The sequence below is a fragment of the Hemitrygon akajei genome, chromosome 1 (assembly GCF_048418815.1).
Source record: "Hemitrygon akajei chromosome 1, sHemAka1.3, whole genome shotgun sequence".
Lineage (NCBI taxonomy): Eukaryota > Metazoa > Chordata > Chondrichthyes > Myliobatiformes > Dasyatidae > Hemitrygon > Hemitrygon akajei.
The window spans coordinates 217,005,820-217,030,340 of NC_133124.1; the positions used below are offsets into that span (position 1 = coordinate 217,005,820).

Sequence of the window (24,521 nt, forward strand, 5' to 3'; positions counted from 1 at the left end):
AACCCACTACACTCATCACACAGACTCTCTCTCTCATCCTTTCTCCTCCACCCTCCCCACTCTCTCTGACCCTCTGCTCTCTCTCCCTTTTCCTCTTCTCCCCTCTCCCCTTTCCTGTCTGCTGTCCCAGCGGTCGTGCCCTATCGCTGTAAAGGAGCCAGTGGAGAGTGGGAGTCTGGCCTCAGACGTGGCAGGGTGAAGGAGCAGGTGACTCTGGTGAGCAGTGGAGGCTGATGGGAAACCTGATAGAAGTTTCTCAAGTTATGAGATGGCTACACAGAAAAGACAGCCAGTGTCTTTTTACCGGGGTCACAATGTCTAGTACTGGAGGGCATGAATTTAAAATGAGTCAGTAAGTTCAACAGAGCAAGAAGGGGATGTTAAATTCAATAGAGCAAGTTTTTACAGAGTGGTAGGTGCTTGGAATGTGCTGCCTGGGGTGCAGGTGGAGGCAGATACGTCAGAAGTGATAAAAAGACTCTTAGGCACTTGAATATGCAGAGATGGAGGAATATGCATATTGTGTAAACAGAAGGAGGGAGCTTAGTTTAGTTAAAGTCAAAGTTATTTTATTATCAAAGTTACCACCATTATTATGTGCCGTGCCATATGATGTGGGTCATCATTATCCCACGACCATGATTGTCCTTGGCAAACTTTTCTACAAAAGTGGTTTGCATTGCCTTCTTCTGACGGGTGACCCCAGCCATTATCAATACTCTTCAGAGATTGTCTGCCTGGTGTCAGTGGTCACATAACCAGGACTTGTGACTTGTGATACACACCGGCTGCTACCTGCTCCCATGGCTTAACGTGACCCTGATCGGGGGGTCAGCACCTTGCCCGAGGGTGACCTGCAGACTGCGGAGGGAAGGACACATTACACCTCCCTTGGTACAGATGTACGGTACTGTATTTCCATCCCAGTGGAGTCCTTGCAAGTTAGTCTGTAGGTCATGGAATCAGTTCAGAACTCAGTTATTGAGTTCAGTGCATCCTCGTGCACTGTAGGGTCTGTTTCTGAGCTGTCCTGTTATATGTTTCAGAGAAAATAAGAAGATACATCAGTAAATGCTCCTACAATGATCCCCACATATGCGATCTATCTACATTACAGACGTTCTAGACAACTTCCTACAAACTGGTGCCTTCTTATAAACTCTAAACTGAGGAATTTTGTCAGATCTTTTTGAAGTTATGCAGACGCCCTTAGTTTGAATTCAAACAGCCAGTATATTAATGACGAGCCAGGCTGTTGCGTGATTTCAACACTTACATGTCAAGAATGTTATTGTAAACTAATTCTTACAGGGTGGGGGTGGTTTATAGCTTTAGGTACTGAATACTCCCTGAGCAGATGAGTAGACATGGAGAAAATGCTTCCAATAGCATGTGAGTCCAGGACCACAGGGCACAGTCTAAGACGAGGAGCAACACAGCAATGTAGTGGTTAGCAGAACACTTCACAGTACAGGTGACCTGTGTTCAATACCCACCACTGTCTGTAAGGAGTTTGTACGTTCTCCCCATGACTGCGCGAGATTCCTCTGCGTGCTCTGGTTTCGTCCCACATTCCGAAGACATACCTGTTGGTAGGATAATTTGTCATTGTGAATTGTCCTGTGATTAGGCTAGGGTTAAATCAGGGGGTTGCTGGACAACATGGCTCGAAGGGCTGCATCTCAATAAATAAATAGAGGGACGTCCCTTTAGAACAGAGATGAGGAATTTCTTTAGCCAGAAGGTGGTGAATCTATGGAATTCTTCGTCGGTCAGCCTTACAACCCAAGTCGTCAGGTGCATTGATAGGTTCTTTAGTAGTCAGGGTGTGAAACGTTACAGGGAGGAGGCAGGAGAATGGGGTTGAGAGAGAAAATAAATCAGCCATGATGGAACGGCAGAGCAGACTTGAAGAGCTGAACGGCCCAGTTCTGTTCCTTTGTCTCCTGCTCTTGTGGTGTAAGTTTACAAATGATTTAGACATTGAAGTTTCAGATTTAACATGGTGCAAAATACACGGCTTGCCTTAACAACCGACACACTCAACAATGTGCTGGGGGCAGCCCACAAGTGTCGCCGAACATCCCAGTGCCAACATATCCTACCCACAATGTTCAAAAGGACGACACAGAACACAACAAGCAACAAAACAACATCAGCTAAGCGAGTCTGTTTCCTCCCTAACACCCACACAGACAGACTTCCAACTCCAGGACAGGCATCCAGACCTCCAGCCTTTGGCCACTGGACTTCTGGTTCACCTTCAGGTCTTCTGATCTCTGGTATCAACCCCTGGACTATCCACTCCTCAGATGAGGGGTCCTCTTATAGGAGAATTTTGATGCCAGTCATAATGGCCCAAAACATTGACTGTTTATTCCCCTCCATAGATGCTGAGTTCTCCAGCATTTTGTGTGTGTTGCAAACACAAGGAAATCTGCAGATGCAGGAAATCCAAAGCAATACACACACACACACTCACACAAACACACTCACTCACACAAACACACACACACACACAGACACACACACACACACACACACACACACACACACACACACACACACACAGAAAATGCTGGAGGAACTCAGCAGGTCAGGCAGCATCTACGGAAAAGTATAAACAGTTGACTTTTTGGGCTGAGACCCCTCATTAGGACTGGAAAGAGAAGTCAGTGTGAGTGGGGGGAGTGGGAGGAAGAAGTACAAGGTGGCAGGTGATGGGTGACACCAGGAGGAGGAGGAGGAGTGAAGTAAAAAGCTGGGATGTTGGTGAAAGAGACAGGGTTGGAGAAAGGGGAATCTGATAGGAGAGGACAGGAGGCCATGGAAGAAAGGGAAGGGCAGGAGCTCCACAGGGAGGTGATGAGCAGGTAAAGTGAGAGAGGGAAATGGGAATGGGGAACCTGATCTCCTTACCTGCCCACCACCTCCCTCTGGTGTTCCTCCCCGGTTCCCGTTTTGCATTCTGTGATGGTTTCACCTCGATGGATTGTACCGGTGAAATGGTCTGTCTGAATGGTACGCAAGACAAGTTTTTCACTGTACACGTGACGATAAACCCATTTTTCTCCCCCCCGTCCGATCCAATCCTGATTTAGGATCTTCGCCCAAAACTGCTTATTCCGCTCCAGAGACCCTACCTGGCCCGCTGAGTTCCTCCAGCATTTTGTATGTCTGTGTGTGTTACTCAAGATTTACAGAATCTCTTGTGTTTATCCACTTCCATCGCGCATTCTGCAATATTTCTACACTTTGCATTGTAGGTTATTCTTTACCAATCACACTGAAATATTTGATTGTGACCGGGGACCAAAACTTTGCGAGCGAGCGAATGAGGAAGAGGTGTATTCCTCCGCGACGCGCCGCCCCTGACTGAAGCGGGGGACTAGTTGTCTGCAGGTGGAGGAGAGCGGGGCGGTGAGATGGCCGGCTGGGTGAGTCCCGACCCGGCGGCAGATCGGCATGAAGCAGCTCGGGCTGAGCATTACCTCCAGCAGCGGCGAACAGGTAAGAGAGAGCTATCGGTGAGTCCGCGGCAAGCTAACCCCGAGTTTAACTGTGTGAGTGCCGACTCTGCGAACAGTTTAAATTCGCAAGGATTTTTAAGCAGCATTTCTTTTAAGTGTCATTTTTTCCCCTGTATGTTCTTTAATTGCGTTCCAAAAGCGACGAGTGTTGCATTAAGGCAGGGTCCTGCCTGCTTTAAATGTTCGCATTTGCATTCGCCTCCGCTTTCACATTCTGTCACAACAGCCTGGACGTCCCAGTTCTGAGCTGAAGAATACTTAAGAGTGGACGCGAGCCCTCGCTGAAGGTTGTTCATGTGTGGTTGCGGTTCGGTTAGCAGCATGGGTTACCTGACAGGATAAAATCGTTATTAGCCCACGGACGTTCCCGAAACAGAATTCAGAACCATACAGCCCAAGCCCAGAAATTCTGTGCGCACTGATGACATTAGTAATTAAATGCCTACTCCGTTTCCTGCACGAGTACGGAGCCCCTTGAACCCCTCTGTTGTATCTGTCTCTTCCCACCAAACCGGGCTTCAAACACAAAACGCTGGAGGGACTCAGCTGGTCGGGCAGCGTCTGTGGAGGGGAATAAATGGTCGATGTTCCGGGCCGGGATCCGTCATCAGGGCTGGAAAGGAAAGGGGACAGAAACCAGAATAAGAGCTTCTGCAGATGCTGGAAATCCAGAGGGACACACAGAAAATGCAGGTCAGGGAGCGTCTGGGGGGGGGGGGGGGGGATGAACGGTCGATGTTACTGGCTGAGACCCTTCATCGGGGGCCAGTGTAAGGAGGTAGGGGAGGTGGAGGAATACAAGTTTGCAGGCTGACTGGGAGAGCAGTCTTTTCCTCTATTGGATTATTAATGTCACATACTAAAATGCAATGAAAATCTTTTTTTACAACAGCACAGCAACAGGCCCAATGTTGTGCAGAACCAGCTAAAAAGTAAATTGAAGAAACAGTAACCTCTCCTACCTGCACAATGCCTACATCCCTCCATCTTCCTCACATCCACGTGCCTGTCCAAACGTCTCTTAAAAGCCCCTATTTGCCACCACGACCACACCACTCTCTGAGTAAAAAACATAGCCCTCACATCCCCCTTGAACCTCCTCCCTCTCACCTTCAGTGCATGTCCTCTGATATTAGACATATCCACTCTGGGAAACAGATACTCCCTATCTACTCCATCTACACCTCTTATAATCCTATAGACCTCAGTCAGACCTCCCCACCCCGGCCTCCGCCACTCCATAGAAAACAACCCCAGTTTATCCAGCCTCTGGTTATAGCATAAGCCTTCTAACCCAGGCAGTGTCCTGGTAACCCTCTACTGTACCCTCTCCAATGCCTGGACATCCTCCTATAGTCGGCAATCAGAACTGTAGGCAACACAGTTTTGTACGGTTTTCATGCAGATCATTCCAAACATGAGTACATTGAGGGTTTTTTAAAATGCAGACTCTAATGTTGCAGTCACAGAGAAAGCGTAGTTACCAAATAAAGCACAAGGGCCCCGAAGGGGATAGATTCAGATATCAAGAGTTCATCTGGATCGAGTCCCATTTTAAAAGTCTGATCACAGTGGGTTAGAAGCTGCCCTTCAGCCTGGTGGTACGTGCCTGACAGGGGAAGAGTAAATACCCGGGGTGGGTGGAGCCTCTGATTCTGTTGCATTCTTTAGTGAGGCAGTGAGAAGTGTAGACAGTCAGTAGGCTGGTTTCCGTGATGTGCTGAGCTGTGCCCACAACTCTTGTGGTCTGGGCCGGATCAGTTACTTTCCGTGGGGCATTTGTAAAAGTGAGGAAGCTGCGGATTTCCTTGGCCTTCTGATGAAGTAGAGGCATTGACGAGCTTCCTTGCCGGTAGCATTCTCGATGTGGCTGATCCAGGACAAACTGATGATCTTTATATCCCCCGGTCTACACCAGCTCCCAATAGTGCTCTCAAACGTTCAAAGTAAATATCTTACCTTGGTTTTCATCCCATCAACCAATCCCATTCCAGGTATCCTTGTTTCCCTGAATCCCTGCAACTTATTTTCCCTCACATGCCCCTCAACTCCCTATTGGTTTCTTTGCCCCGAAGGTGTAATTTACAGTGGCCAGTCAGATACATTTATTTATCACAGGTACCTTGAAGCATGCAATGAAATGCGTTGTTTGCATTAACAATTGACACACCCAGGGGTGAGCTGGGGGCAAGCCACAGGTGTTGCCACACATACCGGCACCAACATAGCATGCCCACCCTGTTCAGCAGAACCACGCGGGCAACTACAGCAACAAGATCCCTTCCACGCTCGCTCCCACCCACTCTCGCACACAGGTAATTCCCCAGCTCCTGTGCACTCGTGGGCATTGGGCCTCCAACTGACCCAGTGGACTTTGAGACTCGCAGACCCAGGGCTTAAAACTCCGCACTCGCTGTCCCCTGATTTAACTCTAACCTAATCATGGGACAATTTACAATGGCCAGTTAGCCTACCAAGCAGTACGCCTTTGGTCTGTGGGAAGAAACTGGAGGTCCCGGAGCAAACCCACACGTTCCGTAGGGAGGACATACTTACGGATGACGTCAGAATAGAACTCTGAACTCTGATACCCTGAGCTGCAATAGCATTGTGCTAAAGAACAGGTGGTGTCACTATCACTGATAGTGCCAGGCGTGAGTCCTCGAACATCCCATCTCCTAAAGTCCAAGGACTTTTCTCTTTGGAGAGAAGGAGGATGGGACATGACAGATGTACAATTTGGTTAGAGGCATAGGAAGAGTGGATAGCCAGCATCTTTTTCACAGGGTGGTAATAGTATAACCAGAGGATATAATTTTGAGGTGATTGGAGGAAAGTACAGGGAAATTGTCAGAGGTAGGTCTTTTTTACACAGTAGTAAGTGTTTAGAACACCTTACCGGGGGTGGTGTTAGGGGCACATACATTAGGGAGACAAGAGATAAGCATGTGGATAAAAGAAAAATGGAGGGTTATGGGCTGTGTAGGAGGGAAGAGTTAGATTGATCCGGAGTGGGTTTATAAAGGATGAATGATAAAGATTAAAAACCTATGTGGGAGTAAAGCATTAAATTCCAATGACCAATGAGATCCTCTCAGAATCACAGTGTGGATTCCTGCCAATCAGAAGGCAGAATAGCATCTTCACCACTTAGACAGATCCAACGGAGCAGCATGGAAGAATGTGATTGGTCAAACAGTCCAATGTGCAGAACAAAGACTGTAGAAGAGTACAGCAAAGAGGCAGCCCTTTGACTTCCGATGCCCGCACTGAACACAAATCAGAATCATTATTGCGAACATTATTTATATTTGTAACCTGTAGTAATCTTTGTGTCTTGAGTGGAAGTGAATAATGCCTATGCAATTCCTTGAAGAACGCGGGAGGTCTCCTGTTCTCCGGATACCCAGGAAAACACTTGTATCTTAAGCAACAAAACTTACAGATCTTTTAACTTGTTCAATATTTCCTTACTACATCATAAAAATGGCTCGACTTCCCAAAGAATTGTCAGTATTTCACTGTACGTCTGATGTCATTATCATTATCCGCCATAGTGAATGACGTGGTGATCATGGTCTTTCCATGACCCTCAGCTCTTGGCAATATTTTCTACAGAAATCATTTGCCATTGCCTTCTTCTGGGCAGTGTCTTTACAAGACGGGTGACCCCAGCCATTATCAATACTCTCCAGAGATTGTCTGCCTGGTGTCAGGGTGGTCACATAACCAGGATTTGTGATCTGCACCGGCTGCTCATACGACCATCCACCACCTGTAACTGATCGGGGGCACTAAGCAGGTGCTACACCTTGCCCGAGGGTGACCTGCAGGCTGGCAAAGGGAAGGAGCGCCTTACACCTCCTTTGATAGAGCTGTATCTCCACCCACCACCCGGACGATTTGATGTCCGTGTGACAAGTAAAGCAGCTCTTTTTGATCTGATCTTTATAGATGGACGTGTCTGACTTGGCAGCTTTGGCCCACGGACCACAAGTTGGGTACTTTTGGGCTCACTTTCAAAGACTCCACAGCTCGTGCTCTCAGTATCGTCTATTATCTATCACCTTAGTGGTTTTTTTGTACGTGCACAGTTGTCTTTTGCACGTTGGTTATTTGTCGGTCTTTATTTGTGGGGAGCTTTTCATTGTACTTTTGTAGAAGAAATACAATAGAAACAAAGTCTAAAGTAAATTTTATTATCAAATATGTATTTGTCACCATATACAACTCTGAGATTCATTTTCCTCAGCAAATCTATAGAATAGCAACTATAACAGGATCAGTGAAAGATCAACCAGAGTGCAGAAGACAACAAACTGTGCAAATGCAAATATAAATAAATGGCAATAAATAATGAGAAGCTGAGATAAAGAGTCTTTAAAGTGAGATAATTGGTTGTGGGAACATCTCAATGAATGGGGCAAGTGAGTGTAGTTATCCCCTTTTGTTCAAGAGCCTGATGGCTGAGGGGTAGTAACTGTTCCTGAACCAGGTGGTGTGAGTCCTGAGGCTCTTGTACCTTCTTCCTGATGGCAGCTGTGAATATAGAGCATGCCCTAGATGGTGGGGATCTCTGATGATGGTTTCTTACGGCAGTGTTTCACGTAGATGTGTTCGATGGTTACCTACGATTTGTGGGCTGAATCCACTACCTTTTGTTTGATTTTTCCGTTCAAAGGCATTGGTGTTCCTATACCAAGCCGTGATACAGCCTGTCTCCGCTACACATCTATAGAAGTTCGTGCAAGTTTGTAAATGCCTGGGCAAGAAAATGAATCTTAGGATAGTATATGGTGACATGCATGTACTTGATAATAAATTTACTTTATACTTTTGAACATCTGTCGAATGTCTTCACGTGACCCAATGGGTGTATGAACCAAGTCAAGTCAAGTTCATTGTCATTTAACTCTATACATACATGCCATCAAATGAGATGTTTCTCCGAACCAGGGTGTAAAGCACAGTAATACACATAACGCAAGATAACTTATGAAAATAAGGATAAGATCTACAGATGAATTATGCATAAATAAACTAAAGCACATACATTAAATATTGTAAGGTACATAACAGATTAACCAGTTTATCAGTTAATCAGATTAACTTTGAATGTGATGCAGCAGGGAGTTCAGAAGCCGAATGGCCTGAGGGAAAAAACTGTTTCCCATCCTGACTGTTTTTGTTTTATACGTCGGAGTCTCCTGCCTGGTGGCAGAAAGTCAAAGAGGATGCTGGATGGATGGGTGGAAAACACTAGTATTTGATCACTTTTGTTTTATTCCCTGTTTTTGCATTTTGTTTTTCACGTTGCCACCCTTGGTATAATTGGCAGGGAGTTGAGCAATTCAGCAAATTGTCTCTGCCAATAACAGGAAAAATAAGCCCGGGGCATATGACTGGAGTTTGTATTTGTGCAGCGAGATAAGAATTGTACCATGTAACTGCGAAGCTCTTACTCAGCAGCTTTTGGGTTCGTCAGTGACTGTTTATTGAGCCGCAGAAGATTTACTGCTTCTGTAACCGAAACCACTTGTTCCTTTCAGCAGCTGAGGCCGTACACATTAGAGCAAGTTGTGGCAGCACGGTAGTGTAGTGGCTAGCACAACACTCTACAGTACCAGTGACCCTGGTTCAATTCCCACCGCTGCCCGTAAGGAGTGTGTATGACCGCGTGGGTTTACCCCGGGTACTGCGGCTCCTCCCCCCCAGCCAAGGACGTGCCAACAGGTAGGTTACTTGGTCCTTATATCTGGTCCTGTGATTAGGCTGGGATTAAATTGGGGATTCCTGGCCGGCGTGGCTCGAAGAGCCAGAAAAGGCCTATTCAGTGTTGTCTCTCAATAAACAAACACAGGATTATGGAGATGCTGGAAATCCACAGTAACACTCACAAAACGCTGGAGGAACTCTGCAGGTCAGGCTGTATCTATAGAGGGGAATAAACAGCTGACATTTCAAACTGGAAAGGAAGGGATTAGAAGAGGGGGGAGGGAGAAGAATGTGGGGGGGGGGTGGAAGGTGTACAAACTGGCAGGTGATAGGTGAGACCAGATGAGGGAGAGGTGGGTGGGTAGGAGGGTTGAAGTGAGAAGCTGGGAGGTGATAGGTGGAAAGGGTAAAGGGTTTGGAGATGGTCACCAACTGATGTTTATGACGGGAATGTATGTTGCCTTGCACTAAGGAACATGAGATTCTGTAGGTGCTGGAAATCCAGAGCAACACACACGCGCACACACACACAATGCTGGAGGAACTCAGCAGGTCAGACAGCATCTATGGAAGGAATAAACAGTTGACTTTCAGGCCATGATCCTTCATCAGGTCAGTTGCCACACTCTGTTTTCATATGTGTCACTTAACTTTCCTCTGCTCACCCTAAAAGGATGTCCTGTGATGTTGGCCATCACCAAATGGGGAAAAGTCTCTGACTGTCCACTCAATCTCTGCCTCTTATCTTGTACACTTCTATCAAGTCACCTCTCATCCTCCTTCACTCCAAAGAGAAAAACCCTCAAACTCTTCCTTTGGTGGCTCATTTCTAGTTACAGATCACTGTGGGTGGAAATATTTGCCCCTCAGGTCTTCTACCACCCCCCCACCTTAAAGATGAGACTTCTCACACCAGCTCCTGTAAACGGTCTTACTTCTCACTCCAGCGGTGTTGTTCCCTCTAACGTGTTCTTTAGCCACATCTCCTCTGTTTCCTATTTGACCTCGCCCTCCCCGTGCCTCCCTACTGGAATGAGGAGAAGGCTCCCCTCAATTCTCCCCTTCCTCCTCGGCCACCACACACACGGAATCTCCGCTGCACTTTATGGGATTCCAGCCGATCAGCTGCTTCCAATGAGATTTCTATCCTCCCAGTTTCCATCTATATTGTACCACAGAGTCACACAGTACAGAAACAGGCCCTTCTGCCCATCTGGTCCATGTTGACCAAGATTATCCCGGCTAATTCCACCATGGGTAATGGAGCTTGATAGACTAAAGTGGAGGCTGATAGCTGCCGACCATAGCAGACGAGCCCCATTTGCCCAAAGCGACTAGTGTTAAGGCGCCGGTGATCCACCTTTGCCCCTTCTCCTGTCAGTAGAAACGGTTCCGCCGGACTTAGTAGCTAAGCCACACGAGAAGGCCAGGAGCTGGACTTGGTTGTCAGAGGCTATTTGAGGCGCACACCATTGGGAATATTTAATAGGTATTGGGAGCTTATCCCCATTACCACCCCCAGCAATAACACCTTAAGGAATAAAACTTAGTTTGCATTGTGCAGGGAACATAACAATCAATTTTTGCACCATTGGGAGCATTTAATAGGTAGTGGGAGCTTGTCCTCGTGACCACTACTGGCTGTAACAACCTTAATGAGAAATGTGTATTAAAAATTCAATAAGTAGTGCTTTCAGTCTGCTGAACAGATCTGAATCTTCAGTGAGGACAAAGGGCCCTGGATCACACTCCCCACCCTCCAGAAAATTAAACCATTCTCTCTTTGTGTTAAGTTTGTAACTGCTAGCATTTGCATACAAGTTTGGAGGTCTGGTGCCGAAAGGTAAACATGTAACAATGATGACATTTGCATCATTTTCATTTGGGTAGAATGTTCAGACATACTCGGGTGGTGGTTTTAAAAGTTCATCTTGTGCAGTTCCCTGTTTGTGTTTGACCACATGATGCCAAGTTCAGACTCCCGGTGCCAAACACTGGAGATTCTGCAGGTCTGGAAATCCAGAGCCACATACACAGCATGCTGGAGGGACTCAGCAGGTCAGGCAGCATCTATGGAGGGAGGAGAATGCCTTCATCCTACAAACAGCAGATTCTCCAGGTGGCGGTAATCCAGAGCAACACACAGAATGCTGGAGGGACTCAGCAGGTTAGGCAGCATCAACGGGCGACGTTTCAGGCCGAGACCCTTCCTCGGGACTGGAAAGGAATGGGGAGTTCTCCAGAATAGCAAGGGAGGGAGATTAGCTAGAAGGTGACAGGTGAAGCCAGGTGGGTGGGAATGGTCAAGGGATGGAGAGAAAAGAATCTGATACAAGGGGAAAGTGGACCATTAGAGATGGCACAACAGCTCAGTGGTTAGCACAATGCTTTACAGTACAGACAATCTGGCTTCAATTCCCACCACTGCCTGTAAGGAGTTTGTACGTTCTCCCTGTGACTGTGTGGGTTTCCTCCGGGTGCTCTGGTTTCCTCCCACAGTCCAAAGATGTACTGGTTGGTAGGTTAATTGGTCATTGTAAACTGTCCTGTGATTAGGCTGGGGTTAAACTGGAGGATTGCTGGGCAGTGTGGTTGGAAGGGCCTACTCTGTATTCAATCTAGATAGAAAGATGGAGTGCCCATCAAATGTATTCACGCCCTTGGAAGTTTTCATGTTTTATAGCATTGAATCACAGTGGATTTAATTTGGCTTTTTTGACAACAGTCAACAGAAAAAGACTTTTGTGTCAGAGTGAAAACAGATCTCTACAAACATAAAATGCAAATAATTGATTGCATAAGTGTTCACCCCCTTCAAGTCAGTATTTAGTAGATGCACCTTTGGCAGCAATTACAGCCTTGAGTCTGTGTGGATAGGTCTCTATCAGCTTTGCACATCTGGACACTGCAATTTTCCCCATTCTTCTTTACAAAACTGCTCAAGCTGTGTCAGATTGCATGGGGATCATGAGTGAACAGACCTTTTCAAGTCCAGCCACAAATTTTCAATTGGTTTGAGGTCTGGACTCTGACTTGGACGCTCCAGGACATTAATTTTGTTTTTAAGCCATTCCTGTGTAGCTTTGACTTTATGCTTGGAGTTATTATCTTGCTGGAAAACAAATCTTCTCCCCAGTCGCAGTTCTCTTGCAGACTGCATCAGGTTTTCCTCCAGGATTTCCCTGTATTTTGCTGCATTCATTTTACCCTCTACCTTCACAGGCCTTCCAGGGCCTGCTGCAGTGAAGCATCCCCACAGCGTGATGCAGCCACCACCGTGCTTCACAGTCGGGACAGTGCATTTTTTTGATGTGTGGTGTTGGCTTATGCCAAACATAGCTTTTAATCTGATGGCCAAGGAGCTCAATTTTGGTTTCATCAAACTATAGAACCTTCTTCCAGCTGACTTCAGAGTCTCCCACATGCCTTCTGGCAAACTCTAGCCGAGATTTCATGTGAGTTTTTTTGACGGTGGCTTTCTCTTTGCCACTCTCCCATGAAGCTGTGACTGGTGAAGCACCCGGGCAACAGTTGTTGTATGTGAGTCTCTCCCATCTCAGCCACTGAAGCTTGTAACTCCTCCAGAGTTGTCATAGGTCTCCCAGTGGCCTCCCTCACTAGTCCCCTTCTTGCATGGTCACTCAGTTTTTGAGGATAGCCTGCTCTAGGCAGATTTACAGCTGTGCCATATTCTTTCCATTTCTTGATGATTGACTTAACTGTACTCCAAGGGATATTCAGTGACTTGGAAATGTTCTTGTATCCATCTCCTGACTTGTGCTTTACAACAACCTTTTTGCAGAGTTGCTTGGAGTGTTCTTTTGTCTTCATGGTGTAGTTTTTGCCAGGATACTGACTCACCAGCAGTTGAACCTTCCCGAGACAGGTGTATTTTTCCTACAATCAATTGAAATGCCTTGTGATCTCCATTTAACTAATTATGTGACTTCTGAAACCAGTTGGCTGCACCAGTGATGATTTGGTAAAAGGGGTGAGTACTTATGCAATCAATTATTTTGTGGTTTATATTTATAATCAATTTAGTAGAGATCTGTTTTTACTTGGCATGTAAGTTTTTTTTCTGTTGATTAGTGTCAAAAAAGCCAAATTGAATCAAGGTGGATTTAATGCTGTAGAACAATAAAACATTAAAACTTCCAGGGGTGGGGGGAGTGAAAACTTTTTCTAGGCACTATAGATAGATAGATAGAGAAGGCTGGGTGGGTACAGGGCTGGAGAGGAAGGAATCCAATGAGAGGAGAGTGGACCGTGGAGAAAGAGAGGGAAGAGGGGACCCAGGGGGAGGTGATAGGCCAGAGTGGAGAATAGAAGAAGAGGGGACAGGAAGGGAATGTTTTACTTGAAGGAGAAATCGATATACATGCCATCAGGCTGGAGGCGACTCAGATGGAATACAAGGTGTTGCTCCTCCACCCTGAGGGTGGCCTCATCTTGGTAGAGATTTGTTTCTAGTTTGACCTGAGAGAATCTTTTTCCGTTGATCAGTGTCCTTGGGACTGGAAAGGAAGGGGGGGGGGGGGGGGGTAAAACAGAACAAAAAGGTGGGACAAGGAAATGGAGGACAAGCTAGAGGGTGATAGGTGAAGTCAGGTGAGGGAGGAGGTGACTAACAAAATGCTGGAGGAACTCTGGTCAGGCAGCTTCTACAGAGAGGAATAAATGGTTGACAATGTGAGCTGAGAGCCTTCATCAGGGGAAGGTGGGTGGATGGGGTAGGGGGTTGAAGTGAGGGGCAAGGAGTTGATGAGTTGATAGGTGGAAGAGGTAAAGGGCTGAAGACGGAATCTGATGGAGGACATTGGACCAGGGGAGAGGGAGAAGGAGGAGACCCCGAGGGAGAGGAAGAAGTAGGAGAACCAGAGGGAGAAGGAGGAGAACCCGAGGGAGAGGGAGGAGGAGGAGAACCCAAGGGAGAGGGAGAAGGAGGAGAACCCGAGGGAGAGGGAGAGTGAGAAGGAGGAGAACCCAAGGGAGAGGGAGGAGAACCCGAGGGAGAGGGAGGAGAACCAGAGAGAGGAGATGGGCAGCTCACGAGGGGAGGTAAAGGGGTGAGAGGGCCACCAAAATTTTGGACACAACGGTTTCTGCAGATGCAGAAAATTCAGAGCAACACACTGAAAGTGCTAGAAAAACCGAACAGACCAGGCAACATCTGATCCCCATTCTGGCCTCTTGTCTCTTCTCACCTCCCCCCACCCCCGGGTGTCCATCCTCCTTCCCTCTCTCCTGCCAGTCTCCTCTCCTATCAGATTCCTTCTTCTCTAGCCCTTTATCTTTCATACCCACCTGGCAACATCTCACATCCTCTAGGAATCATCCTTGCCCTCCCCGCCTCCTTTTTTTTATCCTGGCGTCTTCCCCTTTCTTTCCAGTTCTGATGAAGGGCCTCGGCCCAAAATTTCGACTGTTCATTCCTCTCCATAGATGCTGCCTGTCCTGAGTACTTCCAGCATTTTGTGTGTGTGTGTGTGTGTGTGTGTGTGTGTGTGTGTGTGTGTGTGTGTGTGTGTGTGTGTGTGTGTGTGTGTGTGTGTGTGTGTGTGTGTGTGTGTGTGTGTGTGTGTGTGTGTGTGTTACTTTGGATTTCCAGCATCTGTAGAATTCCTCATGTTTGTCTCTAAAGGGGAATAAACAGTTGATATTTCAGGTTGAGACCCTTCATCAGGACTGGAAAGAGATCGTCCAGCTAGTGGGGTTGAGTGTAAAGCGGACGACTGGACTCCAGGCTCCAGGTGTGGGATGAGGATGTACAACCATCTCCATAGCAACTAAAACGTCCTACATTCCCACATTCCAAAGGCGTACTGGTTAATTGGTCACAAGGGTGTAACCGGGCAGTGAAGACATGTTGCTCTGAAAGGGCCCATTACTGTGCTGTGTCTCTAAACACACACAAAATGCCGGAGGGACCCTGCAGGTCAGGCAGCCTCTGTGGGGGGGGGGGGGGGGCATTTTGGGTTCATCAGGACTGGAAAGAGATCGTCCAGCCAGTGGGGTTGAGTGTAAAGCAGACGACTGGACTCCAGGCTCCAGGTGTGGGATGAGGATGTCCTGGTCTGTGAAAGTCACAGACACACACACGCAAGTCACTAGGCGGTTGGTGTTTGAGCTGACTGATGTAAACCACACTTCTGCAAACTCCAGGAAAGTGTTAACAGGTTCTTGATGAAACATTATACCACAGTGTTCAAAGTCCATGAGGACCTGAGGATGTGCTCAGAGGTCAATGAGGCCAAGGGTGGGTATTCAGACTGAACGAGTCCTCTTCACAGCTGGTGTCTGTGCTTGGTGCACTCAGGAGCAACCTCACTCCCGAAATGTGGAAAGACTGCTCATGAAATTTCAGAGTCTATTCAATAACCTGATGCATTATGCTCAGTGGCCACTTTATTAGGTACCTCCTGAACTATATGAAATGGTCACTGAGTGCAAGTTCAAGGTCTTCTGCTGCTGTAGCCCATCCACTTCAAGGATCGATGTGTTGTGCATTCAGAGATGCTCTTCTGCACACCACTGTTGTAACGTGAGGTTATTTGAGTTCCTGTCACCTTGAACCAGTCTGGGCATTCCCCTCTGACCTCTCTCATTAATGAGGCATTTTTGCCCACAGAGCTGCCACTGGCTGGATTTTTTTTGTTTTTTCAGACTATTCTGTGTAAACATTCTGTTGGGTGTGCAGAACCCAGGAGATCAGCTGTTTCAGAAATACTCAATCCACCCTGTCTGGCACCAGCAATCATTTCACAATCAAAGTCACTTAGATCAAATTTCTTCTCCATTCTGATGTTTGAACAACAACTGAACCTCTCGACTTTGCCAGCATGTCTTTCTGTATGGAGTTGCTGCCACGTGATGGGCTGTTTAGACATTTGCATTAATGAGCATGTGTACAGGTGTATCTAATAAGGTGGCCACTGAGTGAATTTGCAGGAAGGGGCAGTTGGTGGTCCTTCCCGCTCTGAGTACAATGTTCTCTCTTTCTTGTCTTAGAACACCACAAGTCCCCCACAACCCTGTACCTTGGGCAGGTGTATGGATAGTAAGTATTCTTTACAACATTCTCCGTGCAAAATAGGTGTTGGTGCTCAATTCAGAGTTCCAAACTCGACACTGGATACATGCGACAAGATGCTGGAGCAACTCAGTGTTAGAGACCCTTCATCTGCACTGGGAGATTGAAAGGAGATACCCCGTGGAAAGAGGCGAGGGGACGGGGTGGAGCAGGAGCCGGCAGGTAATGGGTGGATCCTGGTGAGGGGGAGCGGTAAACAGACAGAGATGGAGAGAGTGGGAATAGGAACAGAGACTGGGGGGGTAACCGATGCAGATGGTGGCATCTGATTGGAGAGGAAGGTGGAGCACGTAACCAAATAAGGGAGGTGCGGAGAGCAGGTGGAAGCAGTAAGGGGAAGGGGACTACTGGGGGGAATGTGTAGATGATGGGGCAAAGTTAGAGGATGATGGAACTGGGGAAGAACTATCAAAAGTCCAAAGTAAAATTTATTATCAAAGTACATATATGTTATCATATACTATCGTAAGATACATCCTCTTGCAAGCATTTACAAGAAAATAATAGAATTTATGAAAAATAAAGACTGACAAACAACCAATGTGCAAATTAAACAAAATAACTGAGAACATGAGTTGAAAGTGAGTCTGTAGGTAGTAGAATCAATTCAGCACTGAGGTGAGTGAAGTTATCCATGAAGGTAGAGGGGTTGTAGGGGATCCTGAACCTGGTGGTGTGGGACCTGATGGTTGAGGGGTAATAACTGTTCCTGAACCAGGTGGTGTGGGACCTGATGGTTGAGGGGTTAACTGTTCCTGAACCTGGTGGTGTGGGACCTGATGGTTGAGGGGTAATAACTGTTCCTGAACCAGGTGGTGTGGGACCTGATGGTTGAGGGGTTAACTGTTCCTGAACCTGGTGGTGTGGGACCTGATGGTTGAGGGGTAATAACTGTTCCTGAACCAGGTGGTGTGGGACCTGATGGTTGAGGGGTAATAACTGTTCCTGAACCCGGTGGTGTGGGACCCGATGGTTGAGGGGTAATAACTGTTCCTGAACCTGGTGGTGTGGGACCTGATGGTTGAGGGGTAATAACTGTTTCTGAACCTGGTGGTGTGGGACCTGATGGTTGAGGGGTAATAACTGTTCCTGAACCTGGTGGTGTGGGACCTAAGGGTCCTGTTCCTCTTACCTGATGGGAGCAACAGGAAGGGAGCATGGTCTGGATGATGGTTGTGCAGTTACCTGGAGCTGTAGATCGGGAGGACAGGGAAAAGGGACAGAGAGGGAGCAGTCTGAGATATTGACTGTCTATTTCCCACCCCCTCCAGGTGAATTGCTGAATAAGAAAGGATCTGATAGGAGAGGAAAGTGGATGATGGATAACTTAATGGTCGTTGTTTCTTTGAGCAATGATAACTATTGGGTTAGTTATTCTCACAAAACTCTGCAGGTCAGGCTGCATCTATGGAAGTGAATGAGCAATCAACATTTCAGGCCGAGACCTTTTGTCAGTTGCTCGCACTGAGTTGCTCCAGCATTTTGTCTGTGTGTTGCTCTGGATTCCCAGCATCTGCAGAACCTCTTGTGTTTGGGGCTAATTAATTCGGTCTATTAATGATCTGCCTGGGTGAATCAAATGTAACCTGCTCCTCATCTCTCCCCACAAGACGTGACACAGGACCAGAAGTTCCATTCTGTTCCCAATCACCCCGATGGTCCATCACCAGCAAGTGGGTTAATTCCAGGTAAGAGCTACTCATTGGGCTTGAGTTGAGAGGCAAGAACTTGCATGTGGCGTTGGATTAGGGTGTAGGATTTTTAGTTACCTGGTACTCTACAGTTGCGCAGTTGAGAGCATCCTAACTTGCTGCATCACTGGATGGTCTGGAAACTGCACTTCATTCATACGTTATGTGCCCTGTTGTGTGACGTGAACAATCATGATTTTTCCATGACCATGATTGTTCTTGGCAAATTTTCCAAAAGAAGCAGTTTGCTGTTGCCTTCTTCTGGGCAGTGCCTTTACAAGATGGGTGACCCTGGCTGTTATCAATACTCTTCAGAGATTGTCCGCCTGGTGTCAGTGGTCACATAACCAGGACTTGTGATCTGCACCGGCTGCTCGTACGACCATCCACCACCTGCTCCCATGGCTTCATGTGACCCTGATCAGGGGGCTAAACAGGTGCTACACCTTGCCCAAGGGTGACCTGCAGGCTAGTGGAGGGAAGAAGCACCTTACAGCTCCTTTGGTAGAGACGTCTCTCCATCCCACCAACATGGTGGCCCTACTACAGGTAGTTAAAATTGCCCAACACGTCACTGGCAACAGCCTACCTACTATGAAGACATACTGTATACACAGAAAAGCTGCTTGAAAAAGGCCAGCAATCTCATGGAGGATCCCAGCACTCTGCCCATCCACTGTTTGTCCCAATCCCTTCAGGGAAGAGGCCACGCAGTATCCACTTCAGGACCCCCCCCCCCCACCAACTCAAAAATAATCACTGCCTTCATTCCAACAGGCTGATCAGCACCTCCACCCATGGCAGTGCTGACTGAGTTCCAACCTTCTGCAGCTTTTTCCGATCCCATGCATTGGTGCTCCCAAAACCAGACGGTGATGCAATCAGTTAGAATGCTCTCCACGGTACAGCTATATTTGCTGGAGGCTTTAGTGATAGAGTAAATCTCAAGCTCTGGAAGAAATATCGATGCTGTCGTGCCTGCTTTGTACATGTTGGGCCCAGGATAGATCTTCAGAGATGTTGACACCCAGGAACCTGAAACTACTCGCCTTTTCCACTGCTGATCCCTCGATGAGGACTGGTGTGAGGTTCCTCAACTGTTGGGCCCAGGATAGATCTTCAAAGATCTATCTTCAAAGAACCGGATAGTGGATTATCAGGGTTTTTATTTGGATTGCTCCTTGTGAAGGAATTCACAATCCGTTGAGAAGCAACGCGAGGCGGCGGGGCCCAGGCCCGAGAGCGTATCGAAGTGGCAGGGTGAGGAACGGCCCCAGGTTTGGATAACTTAACCGCCAGGCCAGGTTGAAAAGCTCAAGGTTTTGGGGCTGGAGGTGAGGGACAGGCCGGCTCAGCTCTCTGCTCCTCGAGGTTTACTCATCTCTGCACTGAGCTGAGGCTGTGGCCTACACCTAATGGGCTCCTGAATCAGCTGTGGACCCACTTTCGTCAACTTCAATTGACTGCTGTAATGTATGTAATGTATTATGTGAGTATTCATAGGTCAGAGTGCGTATGACATCAGAACGCGGGGGTTTTGTAAAATGGAAGTCTGGTGAATAAACGTGTGTGTTTAATATTGCGGTGTCCGAGTCACATTAACGCTACATGGTTTTTTTTTATTAAACACACACGTTTATTCACCAGACTTCCATTTTACAAAACCCCTGCGTTCTGATGTCATACGCACTCTGACCTACGAATACTCACATAATACATTACAACTGCTTGCTTTTGATTACACCCTGTTTTTTTCCCCCTGCACGTTGGGTGTTTGAAGGTCGTCTTTGTTTTAAATGGGTTCAGTTGGGTTTCCTTGTTTTTGTGGCTACCTGTAAGGAAATGAATCTCAAGACTGAATATAGAATACATACTTTAACAATAAACGTACTTTGAACTGTGACCCTGAATGTACTGTGTTCTGCATTTCTATGCCTAAATGCAAACGAGTTGGCATACAGCTTGTAAACTAAGTGTGCACTGTGTGTTACTTTAACTGACACTCCAATCAAATTTATGCAAACTACTTTCCAGGAATGACGGCAGCCGCGATCTTCATTGTCTTCCTGCTGGGATTGTACACGATTCTGTGGAAATGCATGAGTTTCCAGACCAAGAGGTGGGAATCACCATGGATTCACATGACAGTCACCAATCTCCGTTCAGTTACAGCAGACTTTCAGACCGAAGAATGAAGCATTTTCAATCTTGTCCAGGTTACACCTCGGTCATTATCATGTAGTGGAGCCACAACACAATTTGCCATGAGAACAGAGGGAGCTGCAAATACCTCAGCTCCGGAAAGGAAGGGGACTGAAGCCAGAATAAGATGGGGGGAGGGGAAGGAACACAAGGCCTCCTCTACATCGGTGAGACTTGACGTAGATTGGGGAACCGCTTAGTCGAGCAGCTTGGCTCTGTTGGCAAAAGGCAGAATTTCCCAGTGGCCAACCATTTTAATTCCAATCCCACTCTCATGTCGGTCCATGCCCTCCTCTACTGCCACAGTGAGGTCACTCTCAGGTTGGAGGAGCAATATGCATCCGGGTAGCCTCCAATCTGACGGCGTGAACATCAATTTCTCCCCCTCGCTCCTCCCCTCTTTTCCATTCCTCATTCAGCGTTGGACATGGTCAACGAAGGCGGGGGCCAGATCAAAGTTGTGTGACACTCGAGTGACGAGAGATGATTTTCCCACTGCCTGCATAATCGCAACCTAACCCTAACCTCTTTGCTTCTCCTCACCTGCCTTTCACTTCTCTTTAGCGAGCATCCTCCGTGACTTTCCCCCACGGCCCACACTTCTCTCCTGCCAGATTCCTCCTTCTTCAGCCCCTTTACCGATTCCATCTTCCCTCCCCCTCCTCAGCTTTCAGCTTTTTACTTCACCCCCTCCCCCCACCAACTTCCCCCTCAGCTATCACCTGCCAGCTTGTACTCCTTCCCCCCCCACCCACCCTTCTTACTCTCTCCCTTTCTTTCCAGTTCTGATAGAGCTAGAAACATTGACTCTTTATTGCTCTCCATAGGTGCTGCCTAACCTCCAGCATTAAATGAATTATGGAAAATGAATTAAAGGGAAGGCATTTCTTTTCTAGTCGCCCTCTAGTTAAAAAGGTCCCAAACTGTTACCCTTTAAATCGTAGAGATATGGTGAAATTAACAAGACTTAGGTTGGGGCATTGTGGGCTAAACTATTACTTAAAGATAATAGGAAGGCATCCAACTGGATTATGTGACTGTGGTAGTCCAGAGACAGTTCAGCATGTTTTGCTGAGTTGTAATCAATATAAAATTGAGAGAAGCATATTGTTCAAGAGGCTGTCTGACTTAAATGTATTTTGTTTTTCTGTTAAATCTTTGTTTGGCCACCAAGAGAATCACCATCTGATTGAAAAGTTTATTATTCTGTTTCTACGCACATTCCTTGAAACTCTGTAACTAATTGTACATCCTGTGGAGGGCAGCAATACACCTAGCTGTGTCTAAACTGCCGTAAATGGAAGGAGACCCTCCAGCATTGTGCGTGTGTCAGGTTGACAGGTGATAGGTGAGACCAGTGATGGGAAGGTGGGTGGGTGCTGGAGGGGAGATGAAGGAAGAAGCTGGGAGGTGATAGGGCTGAAGAAGGAGGAGAGGACAATGGACCGAGGGAAGAAGGGAAGGAGGAGGGGAACCAGAGGGAGATGATGGGCAGGTGAGGAGAAGGGGTGAGAGGGGAGCCAGAATGGGGAATGGAAAAAGTGAAGAGGAATGGGGATAAATTATCGGAAGGTGGAGAAATCGATGTTCACACCATCAGGTTGGAGGCCACTCAGACGGAATATGGGGTGCTGCTTTTCCAGCCTGAGGGTGGCCTCATTTCGGCAGCGAAGGAGGCAGCCAACCGACATGGGAAATTGAAATGGGGTGGCCACCGGTAGCTCCTGTCTCCTGCAGCGGACAGAGCGAAGGTGTTCAACAAAGCAGTGCTCTGAGTTCGCTGGAGTTTGGCAGAGTGAGGGACGGGGGAGCCATGCAGGAACATACAAGGTCCTGAGCGGTTTGGAAAGGGTGCGGATGTGGAGGAGGCGATCCCTCACGAGGCTGAATCTAGAACTGGAGGTCAGGGTTTAAAAAGAGGCAGTCACCCACACAAAACAAACATGGGGGTCAAGAGGGTCATGAGTCTTTTGAACTTCACGTCCTCCAAAAATGGTCATACAGTTTAATAATTTTAGGTAGATGTCAATGGATGCTTGATAAGCAAGAGTTGAAAGGTCATGGAGTATTGAGACTGTAGAACATCGAATGTTACAGCACAGTATAGGCCCTTCGGCCCACAGTGTTGTGCCAACTTTTTAACCTACACCGATATCAAACTAACCCTGCCCTCCTACCTGGCCCTCCCATTTTTCTGTCAGTCATGAGTTTATGGTTATGATCTTACTGAAGGGCAGAGAAGACCTCAGGAGTGAGTCCCACTCCCCATTTGCCTGGTTTTAACTGTCTGTGATTGCATCCGCAGGCACCGAGGGAGCGGGCGGTCGAAGCTGAGGACTGCGCACGTCTCCTGCTGACCCCGGGTTTGACGCCGTGTGGGCCCCCTGGATCTGACAGACCTCCCGTGCGAGCGGCTGACCGGCCCACCGCTGACCCGTTGTGAATGGAGCCTCCGCGACAGTGGGGGTGTAAAGCGTCAGTGCGGGCACTGCATCTGCATCCACCTCCTCCAGCCTGCGGAAACCTCTCCCTGTTCCACCTTTCTGCGGCGCGAGCTGAGAGTTGTGGGCGACCCTTTCCATCTGAATATAAATGGGACCTTGAAACTGGGCTGACTGGACAGCAAGCAACTTAAATTGCCTCTAACCCAACTCTTTGTAGTATTAAGCAGAAACATTAAAATCAGCTGGTTACTGTAAGTTAAATCTGGCTGGTAACTGCAAGGTGTTTGGTAACCTTGGCCTGGGATTCACCTTTAAATTGGGCCCCAGTTTGGTACGCTGACGTTGTAGTGTTTATCTCCAGCCGTGTGTTATGGAAGTACTGTTCAGTGTATTCCCCGGGTGCAAGGGGAAATGCGGTTGGCTCTTCTTCCTGTCCCAGTGAGGGTTCTCTACAGGGGCACCGGATGGGGACACAACTGCAGCTCGCTCGCTTACACCTTCCGAGCAAACCCTCCTGGGGGAGGGCGTACGGGCAGACGGCCGTCAGCCGAAGCAGGTGACCTGCCGAGTGTGGGACAGCCAGCCGGTGCCGCTGCCTGAAGGGAATAGGATCGCTCCGCATGCCAGCCTGGGCTCGAATTACCTCCTTCCAATGATTCAGTCCGATTAAAACATCACAGCATACTACAGCCCACAATATTGTGCTGACCTTTTCACCTACCCCAAGATCAATCTAACCCTTCCCTCCACTTTCCTTTCATCCTTGTCAGTCTAAGAGTTTCTTAGACATTCCAAGTATATCGCCTGTCCCAACACCCCTGGCAGCACATTCCAAGCACACACCACTTTGTGTAACAAAAAACAATTTACCCTTGACATCCTCCCTATATGTTCCTCCATTCACCTTATAATTATGTTCTAACATATTAACCATTTCAGCCTTGCGAAAAAGCCTCTGGCTGTCCACTCTTATCTATGCCTCTTATAATCTTTTACACCTCTTTCATCTCCTCTCATTCTCCTCCTCCAATTGATCATTGATGACCCATTGCTGAGAACGCGTAAGATCCAGTGAGACGTTGGCTCCCAACCGGGGTTAAGTGTTGAATAGTAACTCTCGGACCTTGGGAAGCAGAGCTGTCACCCTGGAAGACGAGGAACCAGGAGCTGCAGTGATCTGGGATGTTTTGGTGTCCACTTCTGGCGCAAGTCAACAAGTAGAGAAATGACATCAAAGACTTTATGAAGGAGCTGGAGTACCAGGGCAGCACGATACTCCTTACTGGAAATAAGGCTTTCATTGGGAAGACCGTGTTGTCTATGAAAGATTCCAGCATGGTTTTCATGGGAATGGGGTTAGGGGAATGTTTGCTGTTGAGCCCGGCTTATGTCCTTTGACTCTTGGACTCTGTAGTGGATGGTGAAAGGATTGATGGGACAGTACACCACAGGAACAGCCCCTTCGGCCCACAGTGTCGTGCCAAACCAATGAAATTAGTAATGAAAATGGTTAACTGATGTCTTCTGCCATGTCTAATGTCCGTATCCTTCCATTTTCCTCACAGAAATAAGAGTCTCTTAAAAGTCTCTAATGTTCTGCCTCTACCACCACCTCAGACACCCACCACTTTGTGTATATTAAAAAAAAAGTCCCTCACATCTCCTTTGTAATTAATCCCTCTCACCTTAAATGCATGCTCTCTGATATTAGACATTTCAACTCTCGGAAAAAGATATTGTCATCTATCTATGCCTCTCATAATCTTATAAACCTCTATCAGATCTCCCCTCAGCCTCCATCGCACCAAAGAAAACAACCCAGGTTTGTCCAACCTCTTGTTATAGC

The 24,521-nt window shown here is 47.4% G+C and overlaps 1 protein-coding gene and 1 long non-coding RNA gene across 4 annotated transcripts; one reads left to right on the top strand and one right to left on the bottom strand.

Annotated features, from left to right (window-relative positions):
* Positions 1-547: 547 nt before the first annotated feature.
* Positions 548-3,259, bottom strand: LOC140735796 (uncharacterized). 2 transcript variants are annotated; one of them, XR_012100814.1, is made up of 4 exons: positions 3,144-3,259; positions 2,920-3,014; positions 1,497-1,586; positions 548-1,030 (listed from the first exon to the last, which is right to left on the bottom strand). It is a non-coding gene; the product is annotated as an uncharacterized lncRNA (long non-coding RNA). The 2 variants fall into 2 exon arrangements; XR_012100812.1 differs by having other exon boundaries at positions 2,920-3,259.
* A 64-nt stretch (positions 3,260-3,323) lies between these two features.
* Positions 3,324-22,936, top strand: LOC140735780 (uncharacterized). 2 transcript variants are annotated; one of them, XM_073061261.1, is made up of 5 exons: positions 3,344-3,510; positions 16,257-16,305; positions 17,949-18,026; positions 20,064-20,148; positions 22,537-22,936. In XM_073061261.1, the coding sequence occupies exons 1-5, from the start codon at positions 3,466-3,468 to the stop codon at positions 22,586-22,588; spliced, it is 309 nt and encodes a 102-aa protein (XP_072917362.1). In that variant the 5' UTR covers positions 3,344-3,465; the 3' UTR covers positions 22,589-22,936. The 2 variants fall into 2 exon arrangements, with proteins under 2 accessions (XP_072917369.1, XP_072917362.1); XM_073061268.1 differs by lacking the exon at positions 16,257-16,305 and having other exon boundaries at positions 3,324-3,510.
* Positions 22,937-24,521: the final 1,585 nt, after the last annotated feature.